We start from the raw sequence: 21,956 nt of genomic DNA on the forward strand, positions 1-21,956 counted from the left end.
AAGCACAGGAAAATCCGAGCTTTTAAAGTTTCTACTGAAGAAAATATCAAAGTGAATCACAGCCAACGACTAAGGCGAGTTTAAGGCCTTTGAGTTTGTTTGTCCAGCATCTATGATCACTCGTGACTTCAGGAGAGATCCATGTGTAGCTTGTAATTTCTGGGCTGAAAAACATATTTAATCTTTTTCGAAACTGTAACCACGTCTATTTTACACCCAGTCTAAGTGTAACAATCTAGAGACAAATCTTTTTCTCTATAACCTCTATAAACTGCGCCATTTTCATGCCCGTGATGTGGAGAAACAGAAACAAGCACTGGCATCTTGGATCTCTGATCATTCAATGGAGAAAGCTCAACAAATGCGTTTTGGGTAAACTTTGAAGAGTCTTATTCCCATGTGACCGGTGACTCCTCAGAACAAGTTAAAAGGTCTCCTTTTACCTAGAATTTGGCATCAGGCTCATCTTCTAGCTGTGATTCCTTTCATAAAAGTCATTTTCTAATATATTGATTTTAAGTTTCGAGTTGATCTGCTGCTTTTTTCAACAGAACGTAATGAATTCAAAGACTAATAATAATAAAGTCAAAGACTGAACCAAGAAAAAAAAAAAAAAGCAAACAGCTTGGACTGAGTTTTGTGACCAAATGAGAGACGTGGATTTGTGGTTGTAAAACTGACTCACTTGGTTTAAGGCCAACATTAGAAGAGACTGCCCAGCTTTGGAGAGCTAAACTTTTGCCTCTAATTGTTTTTTGAAGGACTCGTTGTCAATGCCAAACAGGGCAAATGTGGACTTTTTGTCACGTGTCTTTACAAATACGTTGCAAATGGAAACAAGAGCATCTTTGTATACTCAGCTCACAGACTCTTCTAGATCCAAATAAACTTCTGGGTTTAAGTGCTCGACGGGTTCCTGTAGGATGTTGAGAGGATATCCAAGGCTTGGTGAAAGGCCAAGTTGAGATCAAGTCTGGAAAAACCTCGTAAACTCACCTTGAGTTAGGACTATTTACTATTCCCAGGCTCGGCAAAGTAATCCATCCGAAAACTTCCTGGAAACCCACTTTGGGTAAGTCAAATGCATAAATTGCATGTCATACTTCAGACACACACAATCACAGTCTGAACATTTCTTATTTTGTTTTAAAGGCAGCCTGTTACAGCAGCGTTTTATTCTCAGCTGCAGGGCACGATTGTCCTCCCGCTGTACACAGAAAAAAGCACAATGACATCAGCTATGAAAGGACACTGAACATTATTTTAAAGGTTAAAAAAAATAGATGGAGCTTATATTCACCTGCTATTTTGCACTGATTTCTAAACACCCAAGCATCCCAGTAAAGGTTCTGCAGCAGCTCAGAGGGTGGCTGCAAAGTGAGACACGGCAAACGCTTCATTGTTTAGTCCTGCGGAGATGCTGCAGGAGCTTCCATTATGATGAAACCCCTCAGAGACCATCAGCACAATGCAACATGGATCATCGCGTGCTCAAACATTCTGCATGCTTTGTCGCTCACGCCACAGCGATGAAAGAAAGGCCCCATCATAGTTTGGGCCTCGCATGGTGACCTCTGCTGGGTCCCACTGCAAAGGCTGTGTGTTTGTTGAATTGCCGGATGGGAAAAGACTCGGCTGGCACTGAGCTGCAGCTCAGTCTGGAATACTGTAATCCAAACACCAAAGATATTTCCAATTGCTTTGATTTATATTTGGTGGCATGGCTCTTTTCTGGGAGGAGAACCGGGGACAGAGATGGTTGCAAATCAGCTTGCAAAGGTGCATCTGCAACTGTGAGCAGGCTAAAGCAGCTTAAACTGTGGGCCTTATATGAGAGTTTGCAGTCAGATGTGTAGAAGCCATCAGCTGATATGAGATTGACTTTGAACTAACCCTGAGTTAGTTTATTAGCATGGCAAAGTTACACCAGTGGTTAGCACAAAGGAGAGATGTTCTTTATATTTTCAATCAAATTTAGATGTAAATGGGTGTTTTTCTTCTTTTTAGCTTGAATTTTTTTTAAACCTCAGCATTTTCAGGCAGTATCGGTTAGACAAATGGTAGAGCCGTCCTTTCAGTGGGTTTTCAGCATCGCCATTATTTAACCCACTGGGCTGTGATGGGCGGCAGGTCTTCTAAAACAATGTGCATTTTGTTTCCATGTGTTCATGAAAATGAAGGCTTTGGATGCACAAACCATCTGGGAATTTTTGGATGAGTAAGTAAAATCTCAAACGTGGATACAGGGGAACGGATGCAGAGCTGTGTTGGTGAAGGCAAACTTACACACAGGACATGCAAGGCCACGGCTCCTTCTGTCCTCTCTTTGTTCGTGAACAGGTCCGTAGGGAACTCGTGCAGAGCTGCAAGAGACAGAAAGCCAGGATCAGGACACTTCATACAGTAACGCTCAGTGGGTTTTATCAGAGGATGCTGCACAGAACACGTTTCCAATGCTCTGCAGAAGCTTAAACTCGGTCCCTTCCAGAGAGTTACTTTGTCATGGCTCGGCTGTGTGGCAGGCAGGAGGAGGACCCAAAATGCAAAACTCACACACACGGGGATGAACTCAAAAAGCAGCTTTATTGCTGACAAAAGATAATAGGAGATACAAAACTAAACTGGGAAAAACTAACATAAAGCTCACCAGGAAACACGGGGGAATCACACACAGCATGAGGGAGAACGCGACGCCGAACAGAGGGAGACTCAGACAGAAATACACAGAGGGTAAACGAGGAAAGTGGGCACACACGGGGAACACAGGTGACACTGATAATCATAATGAGACAGGGCGGGGTGAACTGAACATGACATGTACAGGCACCGAGGTTCAGACAGGAGGAGAGAGAGCACGGGGAAACACAGACATAACGGGCTGGGGAAACATGAAACAACCACAAAGGGAGACGAGGGCTCATAAATACATAGAGGGCACACAGGGGGGAGAGAGAGCACGGGGAGAACTTAGACATAATGGGCAGGGGAAACATGGAATAAAACATAAGGAGAGACGAGGGCTCACAGATACACAGAGGGGCACACAGGGGGTAAAAGCCATGAAGGGAAAACACTTAGGGAACAACACAACAGGGCAACTCAGAAAACATGGCCTAAATAAGGAACGAAATACAAAAATACAAGGAACTAAGAATACTGGGCCCACATGGCCCAGGACCATGACATCACCCCCCCCTAAAGGGCTGGCTCCCGACAGCCCAAACCCGAAAAACAAAACAAAAACAGAAAACAACCCACCCAGGGCGGGAGGCGGGGGACCAGGACGGAGGGACCAGAACGGGAAACAAAACAAACAACAGAAAACACAGGAGCACATGACCATAGTCCAAATAAAGTTCAGGGGGCCGACCCAGAGCCCACAGGCACAAGAGTTCACGGGTCACACGGTCGGGGGGCCGACCAGGCGGGTGGCACAGGTGACAGAGCGGGTCCGTAGGCCGGCCGTGCGGAAGGCAATGGCGGCGACGAAGGAGACGACGGAGCAGTTCAGGAGGCCGGCCGCGCGGAAGGCAGCGGCGGCGGCGAGGGAGACGACGGAGCAGTTCAGGAGGCCGGCCGCGCGGAAGGCAGCGGCGGCGGCGAGGGAGACGACGGAGCAGTTCAGGAGGCCGGCCGCGCGGAAGGCAGCGGCGGCGGCGAGGGAGACGACGGAGCAGTTCAGGAGGCCGGCCGCGCGGAAGGCAGCGGCGGCGGCGAGGGAGACGACGGAGCAGTTCAGGAGGCCGGCGGCGCGGAAGGCAGCGGCGGCTCTCCAGTGTCAGGCGTGCTGGCCATGGCCCGGTGGGCACAGGACCAGACGAAGCACAGGCTGAAGACTCTGAGGCTGGACCAGACGAAGCACAGGCTGAAGGCTCTGAGGCTGGGCCAGACGAGGACGAAGGCTCTGAGGCTGGGCCAGACGAGGACGAAGGCTCTGAGGCTGGGCCAGACGAGGCACAGGCCGGAGCTGCAGCAGACGAGGCACAGGCCGGAGCTGGACCGGGAGGAGCAGAAGCCAAAGCTGGACCAGGCGTAGCAGAAGCAGAGGCTGGACCAGGCGTAGCAGAAGGTGGCTGGATGGGCTCCTCGGGCCCTCCAGCTGATGTGGCATGGTGCTGGACGGGCTCCTCGGGCCCTCCAGCAGACGAGGCGTGAGGCCGGACGGGCTCCTCGGGCCCTCCAGCGGAGACGGGAGGCTGAACGGGCCCCTCGGACCCTCCAGCGGAGACGGGAGGCTGAACGGGCCCCTCGGACCCTCCAGCGGAGACGGGAGGCTGAACGGGCTCCTCGGGCCCCCCAGCTGACGAGGTAGATGGCGGCGTGGGAGCCGCGGAGTCCTGGATGAGCTCATCCGAGCTCCCAGCAGGAGCTGATGCAGAGCCAGAGAGATTTGGGACCCCTGGCGGAATGTTAAGCTGACCAGCGGACCGTACTGCTATCGGGGACTGGGCTACTGGAGCTACTGGGGCCTGCGCTACTGGCGGCACCGGGGACACTGGAGACTGAGCCGAGGGGGGCTGCGAGGGAGCTAACTGAACCGAGGGGGGCTGCGAGGGAGCTAACTGAACCGAGGGGGGCTGCGGGGGAGCTCACTGAGCCGGGAGTAGCTGCGGGGGAGCTCACTGAGCCGGGAGTAGCTGCGGGGGAGCTGACTGAGCTGGGAGTAGCTGCGGGGGAGCTAACTGGGCTGCTGGTAGCTGCACAGGCGATAAGCAGCTCGCGTTGACATCCGCCACACAAAACACAGCCCCTGAATGAACAGTCCCAGAGTCAGGAAACTCCTGTTTGTCCCTTCCACTCACCACAGCTGGCAACTCAGAAGTCTCGGGGTCTGGCTGTGGCGGTGGGTGCCGGTGGCGTGAACGCCGTTTTCTCCGGGAAGGGGGAGGAGCTGAGCCGGGCCGCGAATCCTCCAGCGGACCGGGCTGAGCGTCCTCCGACTCTTCCCACCGGAGAGGCAGTTCCGGGCGGACGCCTACGGTGGACACGAGGAAGTCCCGGATGTGGGGGTGTAGCGCGCCGAATAACCAGGGGAGTCCGGACACCATCCGCCTACAGCGGATGGCTACGGTCTCCCGGTATCCTCCCCTTGGCAGCGCTACCCACTCCTGACAGTGGTATTCCACCGTGTAGATCAGGTCCTCACGGAGCTCGGCAGAGGGGTTATGAGCTGCTGGGTCCATGTCGTGGTCGCGTTCTTCTGTCATGGCTCGGCTGTGTGGCAGGCAGGAGGAGGACCCAAAATGCAAAACTCACACACACGGGGATGAACTCAAAAAGCAGCTTTATTGCTGACAAAAGATAATAGGAGATACAAAACTAAACTGGGAAAAACTAACATAAAGCTCACCAGGAAACACGGGGGAATCACACACAGCATGAGGGAGAACGCGACACCGAACAGAGGGAGACTCAGACAGAAATACACAGAGGGTAAACGAGGAAAGTGGGCACACACGGGGAACACAGGTGACACTGATAATCATAACGAGACAGGGCGGGGTGAACTGAACATGACATGTACAGGCACCGAGGTTCAGACAGGAGGAGAGAGAGCACGGGGAAACACAGACATAACGGGCTGGGGAAACATGAAACAACCACAAAGGGAGACGAGGGCTCATAAATACATAGAGGGCACACAGGGGGGAGAGAGAGCACGGGGAGAACTTAGACATAATGGGCAGGGGAAACATGGAATAAAACATAAGGAGAGACGAGGGCTCACAGATACACAGAGGAGCACACAGGGGGTAAAAGCCATGAAGGGAAAACACTTAGGGAACAACACAACAGGGCAACTCAGAAAACATGGCCTAAATAAGGAACGAAATACAAAAATACAAGGAACTAAGAATACTGGGCCCACATGGCCCAGGACCATGACATACTTAAACTTAAACCAAGCATGCGACGACCGTCAAACGGTGTCCTCCCAGGCACTGCGTACGAGTACCCTTCCTCAGAGAGAAGAGTGAAATGGAAAACAGTAGGAGGACGAAGAGAGGGCAAAGAGGAGAGAGCATCGTAAAAATAGAGCACAGGATATTTAAGGTACAGCAAGTGGGATGGAGAGCAAAGAAGAGAGAAAGGGTGATGGGAGTTTAACCACAATGTTTCAGCTTGAGAATGTGAGTACAACGGAGGATCAGCTGTGTGTGAGCACAAGGAAAAGACAGAGAGAACATAAAGGAGGGGGTTTGGCCTTAAAAGGTGGCAGGGGTTATTCCACTGCCTCTCTGTGGCTTCCTCACTGACTCTCTGAGTGACAGGCACTCGGGTGCCGGCGAGAGTCGAGGAAGCTCTCCTTCTCGCCCCTTAAGCGTCGAGTCATCCTTGTCATCATCTCCACCCACACAAACCAGAAGTCACTGCTAACATGTGTTACATATTTCGGAGATAACAGGGGAAGGTTGGACAGCTATCAGGCACAGATTTGGGCTATCAAGTGCTAAGCCACGAGAAATCACAAAACATCAGAAATATTTTACTGATTAGCTTCAAAGAGTCAAGTAAAAAAGCACAGTCCTGTATTTTCATGAGATTTTATTCATGTTTGGTTTTGAATCCCAGAGACCGCATTACATTCCAGCATATGATGATAATATAATAATGGAGAAAATGTACAAATTAGTGCATAAAAAAATCACGAGAATGTTTCAACTACTTGTGATTGGCTGGTTTGCAACAGCTTTGGAATAATAACAGCCAATGTATATTTTATTTATATTGTCTCTGTATTTATATGTGTGTGTGTGTGTGTGTGTGTGTGTGTGTGTGTGTGTGTGTGTGTGTGTGTATATATATATATAATATTCTGTAACTCTGTAACTTCTGTCGATGCTGTGCTTTTTTGGAAATCGAATTTCCCAGAGGAACCCACCCGAGGGATTAATAAAGTTCTATCTTATCTTATCTTATCTTATCTTATCTTATTTTAACAGGCTGTTTTGGATTGATGTGTGAGTAACTGTAACAGAGGTCAGAAATCCTGACAGTATGATTTCAGCCAGTGTTTAAATAAATCCAACAGGACATCAGATGCTTGTGTTAAAACTGGAAAATGCAAAAGTATCCCACAGCAAGCCTGTATATGGAAGAGGATTAGGGCCACTGGGAAAAAAGAATTCTGACTTTAATCTCATAATTCTGACTTTTTTCAGAATTATGAGAATTATGAGATTAAAGTCAGAATTCTGGCTTTTTTCTCAGAATTCTGGCTTTTTTCTCAGAATTCTGACTTTTTTCTCAGAATTCTGACTTTTTTCTCAAAATTATGAGATTAAAGTCAGAATTCTGACTTTTTTCTCAGAATTCTGACTTTTTTCTCAGAATTCTGACTTTTTCCCAGTGGCCCTAATCCTCTTCTGTATGTATATGATCATCTCTGTTATGTGAAATACCTTACAGGGAGTGATCAGCTCAAAGTGTTACCATACAGGGAAACCCTCCTCCAACCTGGGATTTCCACCCCTCGCCAAACCTGCAGCCCCCTCCACACACACACACACACACACACACACACACACACACACACACACACACACACGCCTCTTTTCTCTGGCTGAGGCTCCGTACACATCCTGGATCCTGATCCGCTCACTCACTCCCTGCTCCCGTTGGCCCACTTCATTCCTGCGTTATTCAGTAAACCTTTGAAACCAGTCAACGGCTGTGTGAGTCTGCTCACTGATCCCAGTAATCCCAGTAAGACAACACTAGAAGGTAGCCGCGATGGTGGGCACATATAACTTTCAGTGATAAATGTCTCAACAGCTTAAAGCTGACATACACCATCAAAGTGCTGCAGAACAGCGCTGGTTAGCAGGGCTGTCATCTGTTTACTTTGCCATCTGCTATCTTAGTGGCCGGCGCTACTGTAAGTACCAGCTCTGAGCACATTAATAACATAATAATACTACATTTAACCAGGCAGTACTTCTGGCACAGACTAGCAAGAGGAGTAATATTTAAATGTCTAGTCGACTACTCGCGTATAGACTTCTGCCTCCTTAAAATTAAATGCATTAAGGGGTCCAGCTCTACCAGACCAATATGGCGACTGTCATGAGGCGTTGTTAAAACGAACAGCAGTAACAGGTGTAGCATCTAAGTCTAACTGTCCATGTTTACAGAGTAAGCAGCTCGAACAGAGTGGGATGCCCTCTGCATCACTGACAGGCTAAAGGTGAAAGAATGAACAAACATGAGAGTCCAGCGTGGTGAGTAGTTTTCTCTTCCTCTTATATGACGCGTTATTTCAGTGCAAAATCGTTCATGTTCATGTTGTAGAGAAGAAATAAGAGCGGGTAGAATAATAAGCGCTTGTTCCCCTGTTTGTTGACCTGATTGTATCCACAGTATATCTGTGGCCACCAGTCCTCGCCTGCACTATGTTCCACTGCCACGACTTCTAAAGTCGAACACAATGCAGAGCTGCCTGTAAAAAGCTACAGAGGCTGCAGAGCAGCAGAGCAGACAGCCATCTCACAGCGACAGCTGGATGTGTTTAATATTTACTATTACAAGCCGGTGTCGGCGAGCTCCAACTCAATCCAGCCGAAAATGCCAGGCGAGTATGTGAGGGGAAACAACAAGCAGCTCTTATGACAGGAATCAGGCTGGAAACGCAGAAGAACAAGAAGTCAACACTTCTGCCTGAATTCAAACTTTCTCAAATGAAAAACAGAAATAGTTCATTATGAAACAATTGAAGACAAAATGCTGAAATAATCTATCAAAACGATTTCTCCTGAAGCATCGGGGGATAAAAGCCAAACAGCTAATTGTTTTTCCGAGAAGCACAAAGCTCAGTTTCCCACGAGAGGTAATAAGTACACGTGCGGATGTGATGCAGAACCACACACTCCCACAAGGAACCCGCTGAACCTCCATGTAAACAAGGTGTTTTATAAAACATCAGCACTGAAAGGTTCCACTTCACAGCACCCGGCTCTCTCCAAACCTCAAACACATGCTCGCCACGATACGCCGCTATATGAACGTGCTGCTCGCCAAACCCACCTCCACCCTCGAAAAACTGCGGCTGTCACTGTGATGATCCTGATTTCCTCACTGCATTGTGAGACTTGGATAAGTGGAAGGGTGCTGCATCTTTTTTCTAGATTTTCAGAAAGAAAACAAAAAAGTGAAGAATAAGGAATGAAAAACAGATCAGGATTTCACACAAGTATGGTGATCTACAGCCGCAACCCAGGTGCAAGAGCTTTTCATTAGTTCTCATCATTTAATAGGAAAGCAGTTTTATTTAAGATCCTGTATAATAATGTGAAGTTTTTCTTTTACAGGTCACCACAAACTCAAACGTTTACATTTTTTCCTCTTGCCTGTTGTCATGTTTATCCTGTCGTGCTTTTCAGGCAATTTCAAAGTAATATACAATTCCTTTTAGAGCTGGGAGCTTGCACTCCCCCAAATCTCTGCCACGAATATGAAAAGTTTGAGGTTGAAATGACCCACTGTTACGTCCCCACATAAAAGCTAGGCGATGAGGGTGGGGGACAGTAACAGTTGGATCCGGGTGAAATGAAAAGAACGCCAGGCAGAGGTATTTAACACACCAGCCACAAAGCAAGGAAATAAACCTTGAGTATCTTTTAAAAAGCAAAGCAACAGTAAGTAAAGGGCAGCACGACTTTGTGGACTGAAATGATCAGAAAGTGGTTCAAATCAAACGTCAAAGTTGGAAACTTCTAAGGTGAACGGTGCTCTACACGAGCAGTTGGGACAATGGTCACGCCAGCGGCGGCGGCGAGAGTCGTGGCTGCAGAGGTACCTGCAGCACGTGCACTCACTCTCATCTGTCGTGGCCCTCGTTCTCGGACCTCGGCTTTTGAGTTTTTGGATTTCAAATTGTGTTTATCATTAAATATTTTTGTCTTTGTGTATTCCTCTGTAGTTTTAGTCTTTAGTTCTAGTTCCAGGTACTATTTCCATTAGAGTTCATTACATCCCTCACGTTTTTCCTTCAGTCTTTCCCCATGTTAAAGTTATTTCCGTGTCAGTTTTCCTTTTTAGTTATCGTTACTTACTTCCTGTTTTACTTTGTCAGTTGTTTGTCTTCTGTGTCCTGTTAAAAGGGAGTTTTTCCTTCCCACTGTCGCCAAAGTGCTTGCTGATAGGGGGTCATATGATTGTTGGGGTTTATTTGTATATATTATTGTAGGGTCTTTACCTTATAATATAAAGCGTCTTGAGGCAACTGTTGTGATTTGGCGCTGTATAAATAAAATTGAATTGAACTGAACTGCCTCCCCTGTGATTGTATTGATTGTGTGCACCTGTGTCTCATTCCTCCCAGCTGTATCCAGTCCCCATTAGCCCTCAGTGTGCATGTAAATGCAATCCTGGCGTTCCTTTGCTCAGTGTCTGTATCTGTTATCATCCATTTGTACTCTTTGTTACTTGGACTTTTTATCAGCTGAAATAAAGGCTTGCCTTTTGTTTTGTTCATTCACTTTTTCATATGTTGTTTTTTTCGTCTTTGGTTCCTCAATCCTGTATGAGCAATCTTCTCTCGTTTGGTGTTTTGATGATGGTTGTGGGGAGAAAAGTGTGGGGCCAAAAATCTCCCACAGCTGTTTAATTTGGTTGAGATTTGATGACTAAGAAGGTAATGATGTATGCAGTCACATGCTCATCACTCGTGACCACAGATGGGGCAGCTATCATCTTGGAAGAGTCCAATTAGGGCAGAAATTACTCAAGACAGCTTCCCATTGGAGCAGCTTCGCATTTACTTGCAGTGACCATTCCCTCTAAAGCAGGGGTGGGGAACTCCAGACCTCAAGGGCTGGTGTCCTGCAGGTTTTAGCTATCACCCTGGGTCAACTCACAATCAAATGATTAGTTCATTACCAGACACGTTAAGGAGGTCGTTTAGCCATTTAAATCAGCTGTTTTTATCAAGGACACGTCTAAAACCTGCAGGACACCGGCCCTCGAGGCCTGGAGTTAGCCACTCCTGCTTTAAGCAGAAACAATGGTCCCAAACACGAAAGGAGAATGAGGCTCGTGAATGGTGCTTTCTGTTAATCTGACAACTACTAGATGACAGTCTGGGTAATCTATCAAAGTTATGACTACAAAGTGTTTAAGATTTCTAAAATGAAATTTGACACGTCAGTGACAACGACACACCTGTTTAATTAAAATCATCACTCGTGCCTGTGAAGTCTGCTTGCCTGAACGCTAACTCCATAGCAACAGTGTGAGTGTCTCGTTGATGTAGAGTGTGGAAACAAATAACAGAGTGCTGGAGTTAAGGTGAAGCGAGTCACTCTGCCGCTGCCATGGCTGCTAGGCAGCACGCTTGCCATTAGCAGTGCCATTTGATGTACTCGTTGCAGAAAGCAGGCTGAGGTTCGGTGCATTATGCATGATGTTTGGAGAGTGGAAAGAAATACATGTAATACTGGCATGTGGGGGAATGATGTGGGAAGACGTGAGATGTTACCTCACTCCGTGTTTCTTTAGGGCTTCAGCTGACTACTGGAAAGCGGGAAAAGTGAATTGTACGCATGAGAGGGGAAAAAAAGTGATGGAGGTGGTCAGATAATTAGTGCAGTTGTAAGTGAGGTCACTGGGATGAACCCTTAACAGCTGCTGAGGGTGCTTTGGACTGAACCACCCCTGCTCTCTGTGGTACATTCACACACCGACACACAAGCTGAACACTCGTATGCACCCAAGACACATAGAATCACAGCACACGAGTGCACAGGGACTTTCATTGTTTCCCTTTCTGCAATCATCCCGGTTTTCCTCCTCTTCTTCGTGATGCACAATCAGTGGCAGTCAATGTATCAATCAGCAATCAGGCTTCAGCTTGCTGGGGACACATTCTGCCTCTCCTGCTCCGTGCCTGCTGCCTGCCTGCCTGCCTGCATCATCCCGTGCCAGTCTAATTTCCCAGGCAATTTGGAGGGAACCACTGTGGGCTCTGAATCAATGTAACATGATTCCTCTTTGTTTCCTTGTGCTGGAACTCTGCAGCACCATGGCTTCTTCTTTATAAAACACTGTACATGTTTAGGCACACAAGCATATCACACTGACTGATGCACCGTAGTATATCCATCTTCTCCCTGCACAGACTCTCGTTTGCACTTCCTAGCTTTATTCTGGATCCTCTCTGCTAACAGCAATGACAGCAGAGACTGTCTCCTCTTCAGTTCTTCCTTGTGTAATGCATCATGGTTGTGTCATATATCCATATGTCTCGTAACCCCTTTAAGTAAACAAATATTTGGAAAGCATAATCCCATAAAACTTCATATCATACACAATATCATCAAATATTATGTTTCAAGAAAGAAAATAAAAGGAATGAATAAAGTGCTAATATTTAAGTGTTAAGTGTTTTTACTCTCACACATATTGTAACATGAAACAAATGGACCTTTAAAGTTACCATTAGGAGAGGAGTAGATTCAATCATTATTACTAACATGGAAGCAAAGGCACTGAATTGTTCCTTCATTTTGATGCAAACAATGATGCAGTTAAAGTAAACAACAATTAAAAGCCTATGCCCATCCTGAGTTCCTAATTAAAAGTGGCATTGATTATAATAACATATCAGAGCTGCTGTTTTCTTATATCTTGTATATTTCAGTAACTTATTTACCTGAGTGTTTAACCGGCCAAATGCAAAGACTGTACATGAAAGACGTACAAAGCCTGTACCAACTGTACTCCAATAGAACATTCACTACAGCCCCGCCCATGCAGCAGTATATTAATGACTAACCTCGTATTGTGGATGGATTATCTCAGTTGTTCTCCTGACTGAAGTTTGGTCCGTTTACAGTATCCTGCCATGTGATTGCATTTGTCCCTAACCATCGGGAACCCTCATGTTAACTTTTATCGAGTGGAAAAAACTTTGCGTTCATGCTCCAGCTTCACCAGTTTATGTTATGCTAACATAGCTGTATAGCTAGCCACCACATAGCACATCATTATATACCAGCTAGCCCGACTTCAGTAACCCTACGAACGTCACTGCTGTTTAGTTTTCTGTCTTCATTTATATTGGAAGTGATAACAGAGCTGTACGTTTGAATTTTTCAGAAATCCCTCATCAGAACATGCTATATTATTTAATCTGGAGACTTCCTGCATACCACTAGATGTAGCCCAAGTACCACCAGTGGTACGCGTACCACAGTTTGAAAACCACTGGTCTAGAGGGCAGATATCAGCCCAGCTAGCTATAATCGGACTGTCTGTTATACTTGCATGCCGCTGACTCCAGCATCTGTAGCTACTGAGCCTCAAGTGGCCATTACAGGAACTGCAGTTGTTGACATCTCCCTGTTTGCTTCCTTTTTCAGACCCAGAAGTTGCTGCCTGATTCAGTCACATCCAGTTGCTCCATTATACCATCAGCATGAATGCATTTTTTCCTCAGCACACTGTACACTTCAAATCCAAACAAAGTGTTGTTGTGGATGGAATAATGGGAATTTGTGCCTGTTCTTTCTGCAAACAAATGAGTGGGATCATGATAACTTTGTCAACTAAGAAGTCGGTGTAACTTCAATCATGTAGTCAGTTCTAGTTAAATAATCTGCCTTTGCATAACTATCTAAGGTTATGCACTCTTGCCAGGCCAACATGTTAACACAAAAACAGCATTATTTTCTGACCAGTATAAATATGATTTTGTGGTGGTTAGTTGAGATAAGCTGAATGCACGACTAATGTTCAATCAGGTCACAAAGTTTTAAAAGAAACAAAACTGACACAAGCTGATTCTGTGCATCATTACTCTCCAAATATTTTTGGAGCTAGAAGAGATGGTTTAATGTGAAAAACCTGCTGTTAAATTAAGACACGGCTCTTTAAGGAATAATGAAGCCAGCAGCCACTGTAATGGTTGGTACTGAATGCAACCCCTGACCGTGTACAATTCCCAGCAAACATGTTTCAAACCCTGACATTACTTTTCCTGTTAAATTTCTGTCAACATCACGGGGGAAACTGAACCGTAGGTGGACGAATGACGACGTTTGCACAAACAATAGCTGCTTAGCAAGTCCCCTCTTACACAGCAAGGCAGTGTTCATATTACTGCACAAAGCAACTGTATGAGTCTTTGTTTGTAAAATTTGATAATAATTTGATCCTGCGACCACACAATCAGAATATTACTACCAGATATCCATTTTTAGAATATACAAATACTTTCAAGTAATTTACATTTATGAGATACATGTTTCACTTGTTACATAGCTTCATCTTTTCATCCTGGTATAATATTCCATTATTCTAGTAGATTTTGTTTGCTTCTATAAACAGAGGATATCTTTGCAATAAGCGATATAAAATACAATCTCAGTTTCCAAAACATCTGAATGCTGTTGAAAATGTAAAGCAACACAGAATGCAATGATTTGCAATTCTTATAAACCCATATTTTATTCACATGGTATAGAACGGCTCATTTATAATTTGATGGAAATAAAATGTCTCAAAAAAGCTGGAACGGGGCAACAAATACATCATCAAGATATTCAGAGAATGTGGAGAAATCTCTGTGCACCAGGTACAAGGTTGAAAATGAAGATGCTCGCTATTTTCGGGCCCTTGGGTGGCGCTGCATTAAAAACAGGTTTGATTCTGTCAGGGAAAGCAAGGCTCAGCTCCAAGAGTCAAGGTTCCATATCTCAGGGGTTAGAGCACTGCTCTTGTAAACCAGGGGTCGTGAGTTCAAATCTCGCTGGGGCCTGTAAAACGTTTAGCAAATTTCCCACTTGTGGGACTAACAAAGATTTATATTATCTTATCTTGAATCACTTCATGCACTCAGGATCACTCCTGCAAAATGTACTGACATAAAAAACATGAAAGCTGCATCCTCTGGACTAAAGAAGAGGCACGATCTGATATCGTCGTGTTGGTGTTGTTCCAGGATCAACATTGCAAGTGACCAATGAGAATGTTGTGACATCATACTTTTGCGACTTCGGGAAAAACCGCCGTAAAACAAAAAACTGCACTTAAGCTGCGAGAAACCACCTCTGTCTGCCGATCAACGGACCCTGACCCTAACCCTTTAATAAACGCTAAGCAGAATTGATATTGTCCTTGCAACATTGGAATTTCATAAATGCACGAATGGCTTGGCGCACCAAAGAATAACGTCACAACAATGTGATTGGTCACTTGCAATGTTGTTCCTGGAACAACATTTACTATGTTGTTCCACCAACACGACGATATCAGATCATCCAAAAAGAAGAGAGACAACCCAGCTTGTAATCAGCACTCTGGGCGTGGGGATGGGGGTGCATCAGTGCCTTTGGTACTGGCAGCTTGCACATCTGGAAAAGCCTCCCTGCAGTCCAGACCTTTAACCAGCTGACAACATCTGGAGCATCATGAAATGAAAAATACAGCAAAGAAGACCCAGGACTGTTGAGCAGCTAGAATCCTCTATCAGAAAAACAATAAAACAACATTTTCTCAGATGTCTACAGGCTGATGTTAAAAGAAGATGGGATGCTATGTGAACGAATGTTCAGTCAACTCTTGGTTTGAAAGCAGCAGCAGAACTTTGGTCTAAAAGGTGATTTTCAAACTGACCTTTACAAGCTCAGAACACCCTTCTGTGCAGAGAGACACAGACGTCTGCAATCATGTGACTGCTTGGGTCAGGGGTATCTTAATCACCCCTGTGGGTGCGATATCACCCTCTGCAAACATACGGTAGTAATTACGCTGTTTTATACTGACTGGAAGGACAGTTGGAGTTTTATCCATTAAAGTCTGCACATGTTCACTGGAAAAGTAAGCTTGGATCAGGTAAATTATTCCAATATAATTATCCCAAGATAACTGGGGGTGCGATTCTGCTCACTTTGCTAGAGCAGCTTTGCATGATTCAAAGTTAAAAATAAACATTATTTATCCTATACTGGGACACTCATTTTATCCTCTGTGTGGAATTAACAGTTTTAGCTCCTCCCCCTCCTTTGAAGCCAGCTTTCTCCTGATTGGCTACTCTTAATACACAGAACTTCTAAACAGGAACCTGAGATGATCATATTTGGGATCATAACACCGAGCCAAGAGTAGAGTACTTCCATCTCTGGAGCCGTGCACAAAATAAAATAAAGAAAAGTTTAACAGGTCTACAGATGCCATGTAATAGAAGATATGCTGTAATAGAAGGCAAACCATTGAAGCAATCAGATATATTTGTTACTAAATGTTCAAATGTTTTTCGGCTGCCTCGTGATTTCAGCACCATTGAGGACCTTGCACTGACTAACAAACTGTGTGTGTGTGTTATTTATAGAGAAAGGGAAATAGCAAAGAGGAGGTGAAGTGTGAGGGCATGCGCTGATATCTTGGCCTGGAACTCTCCTTCAAACATCTACTGTACAAATCCCAGTGGACGTCCACGCTCACCATCTTTACCCCCACCTTCTCTATCTTTCATGTTTATTTATAACCGGCATGGAGCTGGAATTTGAAAGGTGGAGTAAAGCTTGAAGTCTTTGGGGACTTCTTGAAATCTCTGCCGGTGAAGTATAAAAAAAGCAACCAGGAAAGTCTCTGCCCCAACTGTGACTGTGTTCCTTCACCACTTCTGCTCTGGACCACTGCCTCGCTCATCTCATGCCATCATTAGCTATAACACGCATAGCTTAGTTACACAGAACTAATCAGCAGCAACAGCTGGATGTTCACTTAATTTTCAGATGCTACCACATTTGGCTGAGAGTGTGGAGTGCTAATAAGTTTAGTTAGCAAGTAACAGACTGAAAAACACTAGAATTTCACAGCCAGCCATGTTATTTGTCAAATAATTACATTAAAAATGTTTGAAACGAACCCAGTGTCACAAAAATGACAGACAGGTTCAGCTTGCTTCACTTTTCAGACCCAGAAGTTGCTGCTTGATCCAGTCGAGCCCAGTCGAGCTACATGGCATCGCTACGTGTCTGCATGAATGCAATGCTTCCTCTACTGACTGCACACTTCAAATCCTAAGAAAGTCGTATTGTGGATGAAATAATGGGAATTTCTGCCTGTTCTTTCTGCAAAATGACTGGGATCATGATAACTTTGTGAACTACGAAGTCAGTGTAACTTTCAATCGTCTAGTCAGTTCAAGCTGAATAACGTGTGTATATCTGTCTGAGGTTATGCACTCTTGCCATGTCAACATGTTAATACGATATTATTTTCCAGGCACCCTAAGACCACCTGAAAAATGGCAAAAAATCATATTTTGCACGGTTGGATCTTAACAAGGCTTCAAGAGCAGTTTATGAAAACAATGTTTAAACTGAAACAGGCTGTGTTACAGCTGATCAAAGGTTTAGGGCCACACCCTCAAAAAAAACCTCATAAACCCCCCGAAAACAGAAATCAAAGTTCCAAACACGAACTCAGTAATGAGTAGCTCCACCGTCATTGTTGATCACTTCAAAAAATTTGCAGCATGCTTGATGCAAGCGTTTCCATGAGGTGAGTGGGAACATTTCTCTAAGTGGTGAAGACGGACACACGAAGGGCGTCTACTGTCTGGAACTGTTGTCCATTTTTGTAAACTTCCCTTGCCGTCCATCCCGAAAGGTTCTCATTTGGATTTAGATCAGGGGAACACGCAGGATGGTCCAAAAGAGTGAGGTTATTCTCCGGGAAGAAGTCGCTTGTCCTGCGGGGATTGTGTACTGTAGCGTTGTCCTGTTGAAAAACCCAGTCGTTACCACACAGATGAGGGCCCTCAGTCATGAGGGATGCTCTCTGCAACATCTAGACATAGCCAGTGGCCTTTTGGCATCTCGTGAAGCTCCATTGTTCCACTGAAGAAAAAAGCACCCCAGACCATTATGGCGCCCCCTCCACTGTGGCGCATAGAAAACATCTCAGGTGGGATCTGCTTGTCATGCCAGTAACATTAAAAACCATTTAAGAAATTCCCAATGACTGTCTTACTGCGTCCCACCTCAGCAGAGATGGCGTGCTGTGTTTATCAACCACGCTCGAAAAGGGAATGTTTTTTTTGCCTTTAACACCAGAACGTCATGACAGTGTGACTACCTGACAGAAATGAAAATGAATCCACATTTTTGCACAGGTTTGGCGTTTTAGAGGCATGTGGTCCTAAACTTTTGATCAGCTGTAAAACAGCCTGTTTGAGTTTAAGCGCTGTTTTCAATAAATTACATGCTTAAAAAATGTTCTGTCTCACTCCCATTTCTTCTTGTTGCATGTTGAAGCTCTACTTGGAACCTTGTTAAGATCCAACCATGCAAAATACGATTTGTTTGCCATTTTTCAGATGCTCTTAAATGTTGGTTCAAGACTGTATAAACACAAGTATTTCTGCCTTAATGCTGAATTGCAACTCACTCAGTTTTAAAATATCCAAAAGATACATTAAAACAGATTTTTTGCACAATTACTCTCCAAAGATTTCTCTGTGTTAGAAAAAGTTGACAGCAAATGATCTGCAGACTTTGGCACTCATGTGATGGCTTCATTACGGATACGTCCTCTCTGCTGTTAATCCCAAACTGAGGGACACTTCAGTGAATGCGCCGAGCCTCCTTAAAGTAAGGTTTCACCTGACAGGACAATGCTCCCCAAAACCTACTCCTACCAGGTGATGATGCCACATCTCCTAAAAAAGAAAACCTTGTGTAGCAAAGTCTTCAGCAGGGGATGGGGAAGCATTTTGGGAAGTGGGTGCAAAAATTGTTCGAGTTTGTGAGCATGAGTGCAAAATTCCACCGCTGCTCCCTTCTTACTGATGATATAATAGTTTCAGGTTGTTGTCATGGAAACGCAAAGGCACTGGCTGGCTGGATTTGGCGGGTGTGGGGGGGTGTAAGATGATAAGCAGAGGGGGCTGTCTAACTGCATTTGGAATTCGGATATTTGAATGCCAGGCTCCCATTTGGATTGAAGTGCACTGCGTGTGCGCGTGTGTTTGTGTGTGTGTGCAGATGCTGTTTTGCTGTTCTGATGACTGAGCATATTATACAGTTTGGTACAGACCTGACCGACCTCTGGAGCCAAGGCTGAAGAGAGGATTTCTGTGTGTGTGGAAATGACAGACTGAGAGGCAGCAGAGCAGCACAGACCAGAGAGCAGATGGACAGCATGAACAAACAGCTGGCGAGGTCATTTGCTTGACTTAATTCATACAAATTTTTGGAGTTTACTCACGTTGAGTTATCTGTACTTTTTCTCCCTCGGTGTGCAAAATTGTAAGAAATTTGACCCAAAGAGATTTCTGTTTAGTTTATATCCAGAAGAACACAAACACTAACTCAAGTTTTTCTTGTAACATTTGAGTTTTGCTGCCTGTTTGGATTACTTTACTGTTCTAGTGAGCAAGTTCTTCAATTCTGGCTTTTATTAAGCTTTGGTTCCTAATTTGAGCAGCAATCGATGTTCAGACTGTTTCCCTCAAACACCTCCAGCTAATATTGGGAAACTCTAAGGAAGCAACGAAGAACAAATACTTTGTACTTTGCTGACATTTTAAAGTAAATATCTGTACTTTCTACTCCTGACCTTTTTTTCAAAACAGACTATTTTTAAAAGTAGGAACGGCTCACTGACATTTGCTAAACTGTAAATTCATTCATGTAATGTTCTCATTCATTTGAGTGTTTTTGAACATGTGCATGAAGGTTTTATTCATATTGTGAAAAATCATGAAAACAAACTTTTTCGTTGTTCAAAGTGTGCATGAAAAGGATCGGTCAGTTTTCGTAGGCAACACTGGTTAGTTTGCAACGCTGTGGTGAAGTTTGCAGGAAAGCAGTCTGTTTCACTGGTGCAGACCAGCTGTGATGTTCATGGTCAGTGTTGCATCATGGGTAGCAGACATCAAACTGAATTTAAGGTGTTGATGCTCATACTGGAAACTGAGCCACGATGGCTCATGTAACATCTGTCTATATCTTGTTGCATTCAGTTGGCTGAATCCACAAAGAGCAGCAGCAGGTGATGAAGTATCGCCTACTTAAGTGATGAATGTGTGGCTAGGTCTCGATCTCGATGTTGGAGAGCCAGATCTCCATGGTCTAAACCTCCTGAAAGGCTGAGCTCCTCACCTTATCTCTGAGGGAAAGCCCAGCCACCTCTTGGAGGAAACTCAATTCTTTCAGCTTTTTTTCGACACTCAGTTCCCTTATCGTGTCCACATCACTACAGACACCAACCTGCCCGTCACTCTTCCCTCACTTGTGATCAAGATCCTGAGATACTTGAACTCCTCGACACACGGAGGCAACTCATTCCAACCCAAGGTGGGAACTCCATCCTCTTTGAACTAAGAAGTGTGGCAGTTGGCCACACATTTTTCTCCTTTTTTAAAAGAATCTGCTTAAATCATTCAGCCCAACATGGACAGCCTGCTGTCTGGACCAAGTCTGGACCAAATCCTGTCTGTGTTAATTAAATGGACCAAAACGTCCTCCAGCTCAAGAATCATATCATCTTTTTTTCTTCTTCTACCTACCAGTGCAAGTGTAATGACTGTTTCCAGCCCACATGACTTTCAACCAGGACACTAAGACTTGAGTCTTGTGTGGTCCCAATTTTTATTCACTGTGAAAATTAGTTTGAAATAAAAAAAGAAATCCTTTTATAGAGTTAAACATACGAAGATATCACCCAGCAACCATGGTACAGAAGCCACAGGGGGCTGTGGTGACCAGCCGACTACGGCAGAGTAGATCAGGCTTGGGCCCAGAGACCCAAGATCCAAGGGCCCTCCACACCCCCAAAGGGGCCCGACAGAGCCAAGGGGCCAGTCCCCACCAAGCAGCCACCAGGAGTGAGCAAGTACATACTAGAGCATCCAACCCACAGAGAACCACCAACGCACCAGCAGGTGGGGGCATCCGCCACTGGCAGGGAGGGTGGTGAGAGGAGATAGGCCCCTACACGTTGGGGGGGGGGGGGGGTCTGAGATGTTCCAAGAGAGGTGGAGTCTAACACCTGACCTGAAATATAGACACAGACACAAACATGCATTCTCATCCTCATCCACAAATATACAAAGACACACAGAAATGAACATTGTACGCACACCCACACTCCCCACACATACTCTATACCCCCAGGTCCAGGTACCATCACCCCCAGAGGGCCAACCAGTCTGCAGACCCAGGAGATGGTTCCCTTTACTCTGGGGTGGAGACAAGCAGACCACCCCACGGCCCCTCCTAAGAACCCTCAATGTCTACATGTATTTAAAATTGAGAGGTGGGCAGCAACACCATACCCCTTCCCAGCTCCCCCGCTGACCCCGATCGTTACCGCCATTCCCGGGAATCCACCAAGGGCAGGGGGCCCATGCTCCTCCAGAGGGGTGCCCACAGCAGCAGCACCACAGAGCATGGGGCGGGCCACCCGACCCCACCGCAGAGGAAAAACTACACCCACCCCAACATTCAGTGTCTGAAATGACATTTAAACTTTGTCTTCACATGTCTCTGAACTGGTGGACAGAACCAAAGAGCGTGGATGTGATTGTCAGGTGTGTTGCTTTGACAGAGTGAGCAGTTGTTGGAAGCTGTGAAACCCATCCTAAACATCCGTTGACCTGTATAGTACCGATGATGTAAAGACTCCGATGACAAGATTTTGTGATATTTTGTTGCACAAGTGAAATCCTCTGCAGTCTGTAACCTGTGTGTTTTTCTCACTTTGTTGCACAATGAATTATTCACTCTGATCAGACTGTCATTTAGCAAAACGTTTACATGGTTACTAAGGTGACAATTTTATGCAGAATAATGCCTCAGTTGATCTCCATTAGCAAGTCTGCAGAGCTGCACCGAAGATGAATAATACGTAAAAATGCCATTAATGAATTCCCCACTAACTCACTCCACAGAGAGGTGTGAAGAGCAGCACATCTTCTCTGCTACTACACCCAACTTCCACCGTACTAA

General features: G+C 45.3%; 1 protein-coding gene across 1 annotated transcript in view; it reads right to left on the reverse strand.

Annotated features, from left to right (window-relative positions):
* LOC147328577 (sodium/potassium/calcium exchanger 3-like) overlaps positions 1 to 21,956 on the reverse strand; it is a 62,041-nt gene that overhangs the window by 15,954 nt on the left and 24,131 nt on the right. Inside the window, exon 4 of the mRNA XM_086297071.1 lies at positions 2,287 to 2,363. Within this exon, the coding sequence (XP_086153197.1) occupies positions 2,287 to 2,363 (77 nt within the window). The remainder of the gene's footprint in view (positions 1 to 2,286; positions 2,364 to 21,956) is intronic.

The sequence above is a fragment of the Aulonocara sp. 'chitande type north' Nkhata Bay genome, linkage group LG6 (genome assembly GCF_057382095.1).
Source record: "Aulonocara sp. 'chitande type north' Nkhata Bay isolate Kocher_YH1m ecotype deep benthic linkage group LG6, A_spYH_male_GT1.1, whole genome shotgun sequence".
NCBI classification, from domain to species: Eukaryota; Metazoa; Chordata; class Actinopteri; order Cichliformes; family Cichlidae; genus Aulonocara; species Aulonocara sp. 'chitande type north' Nkhata Bay.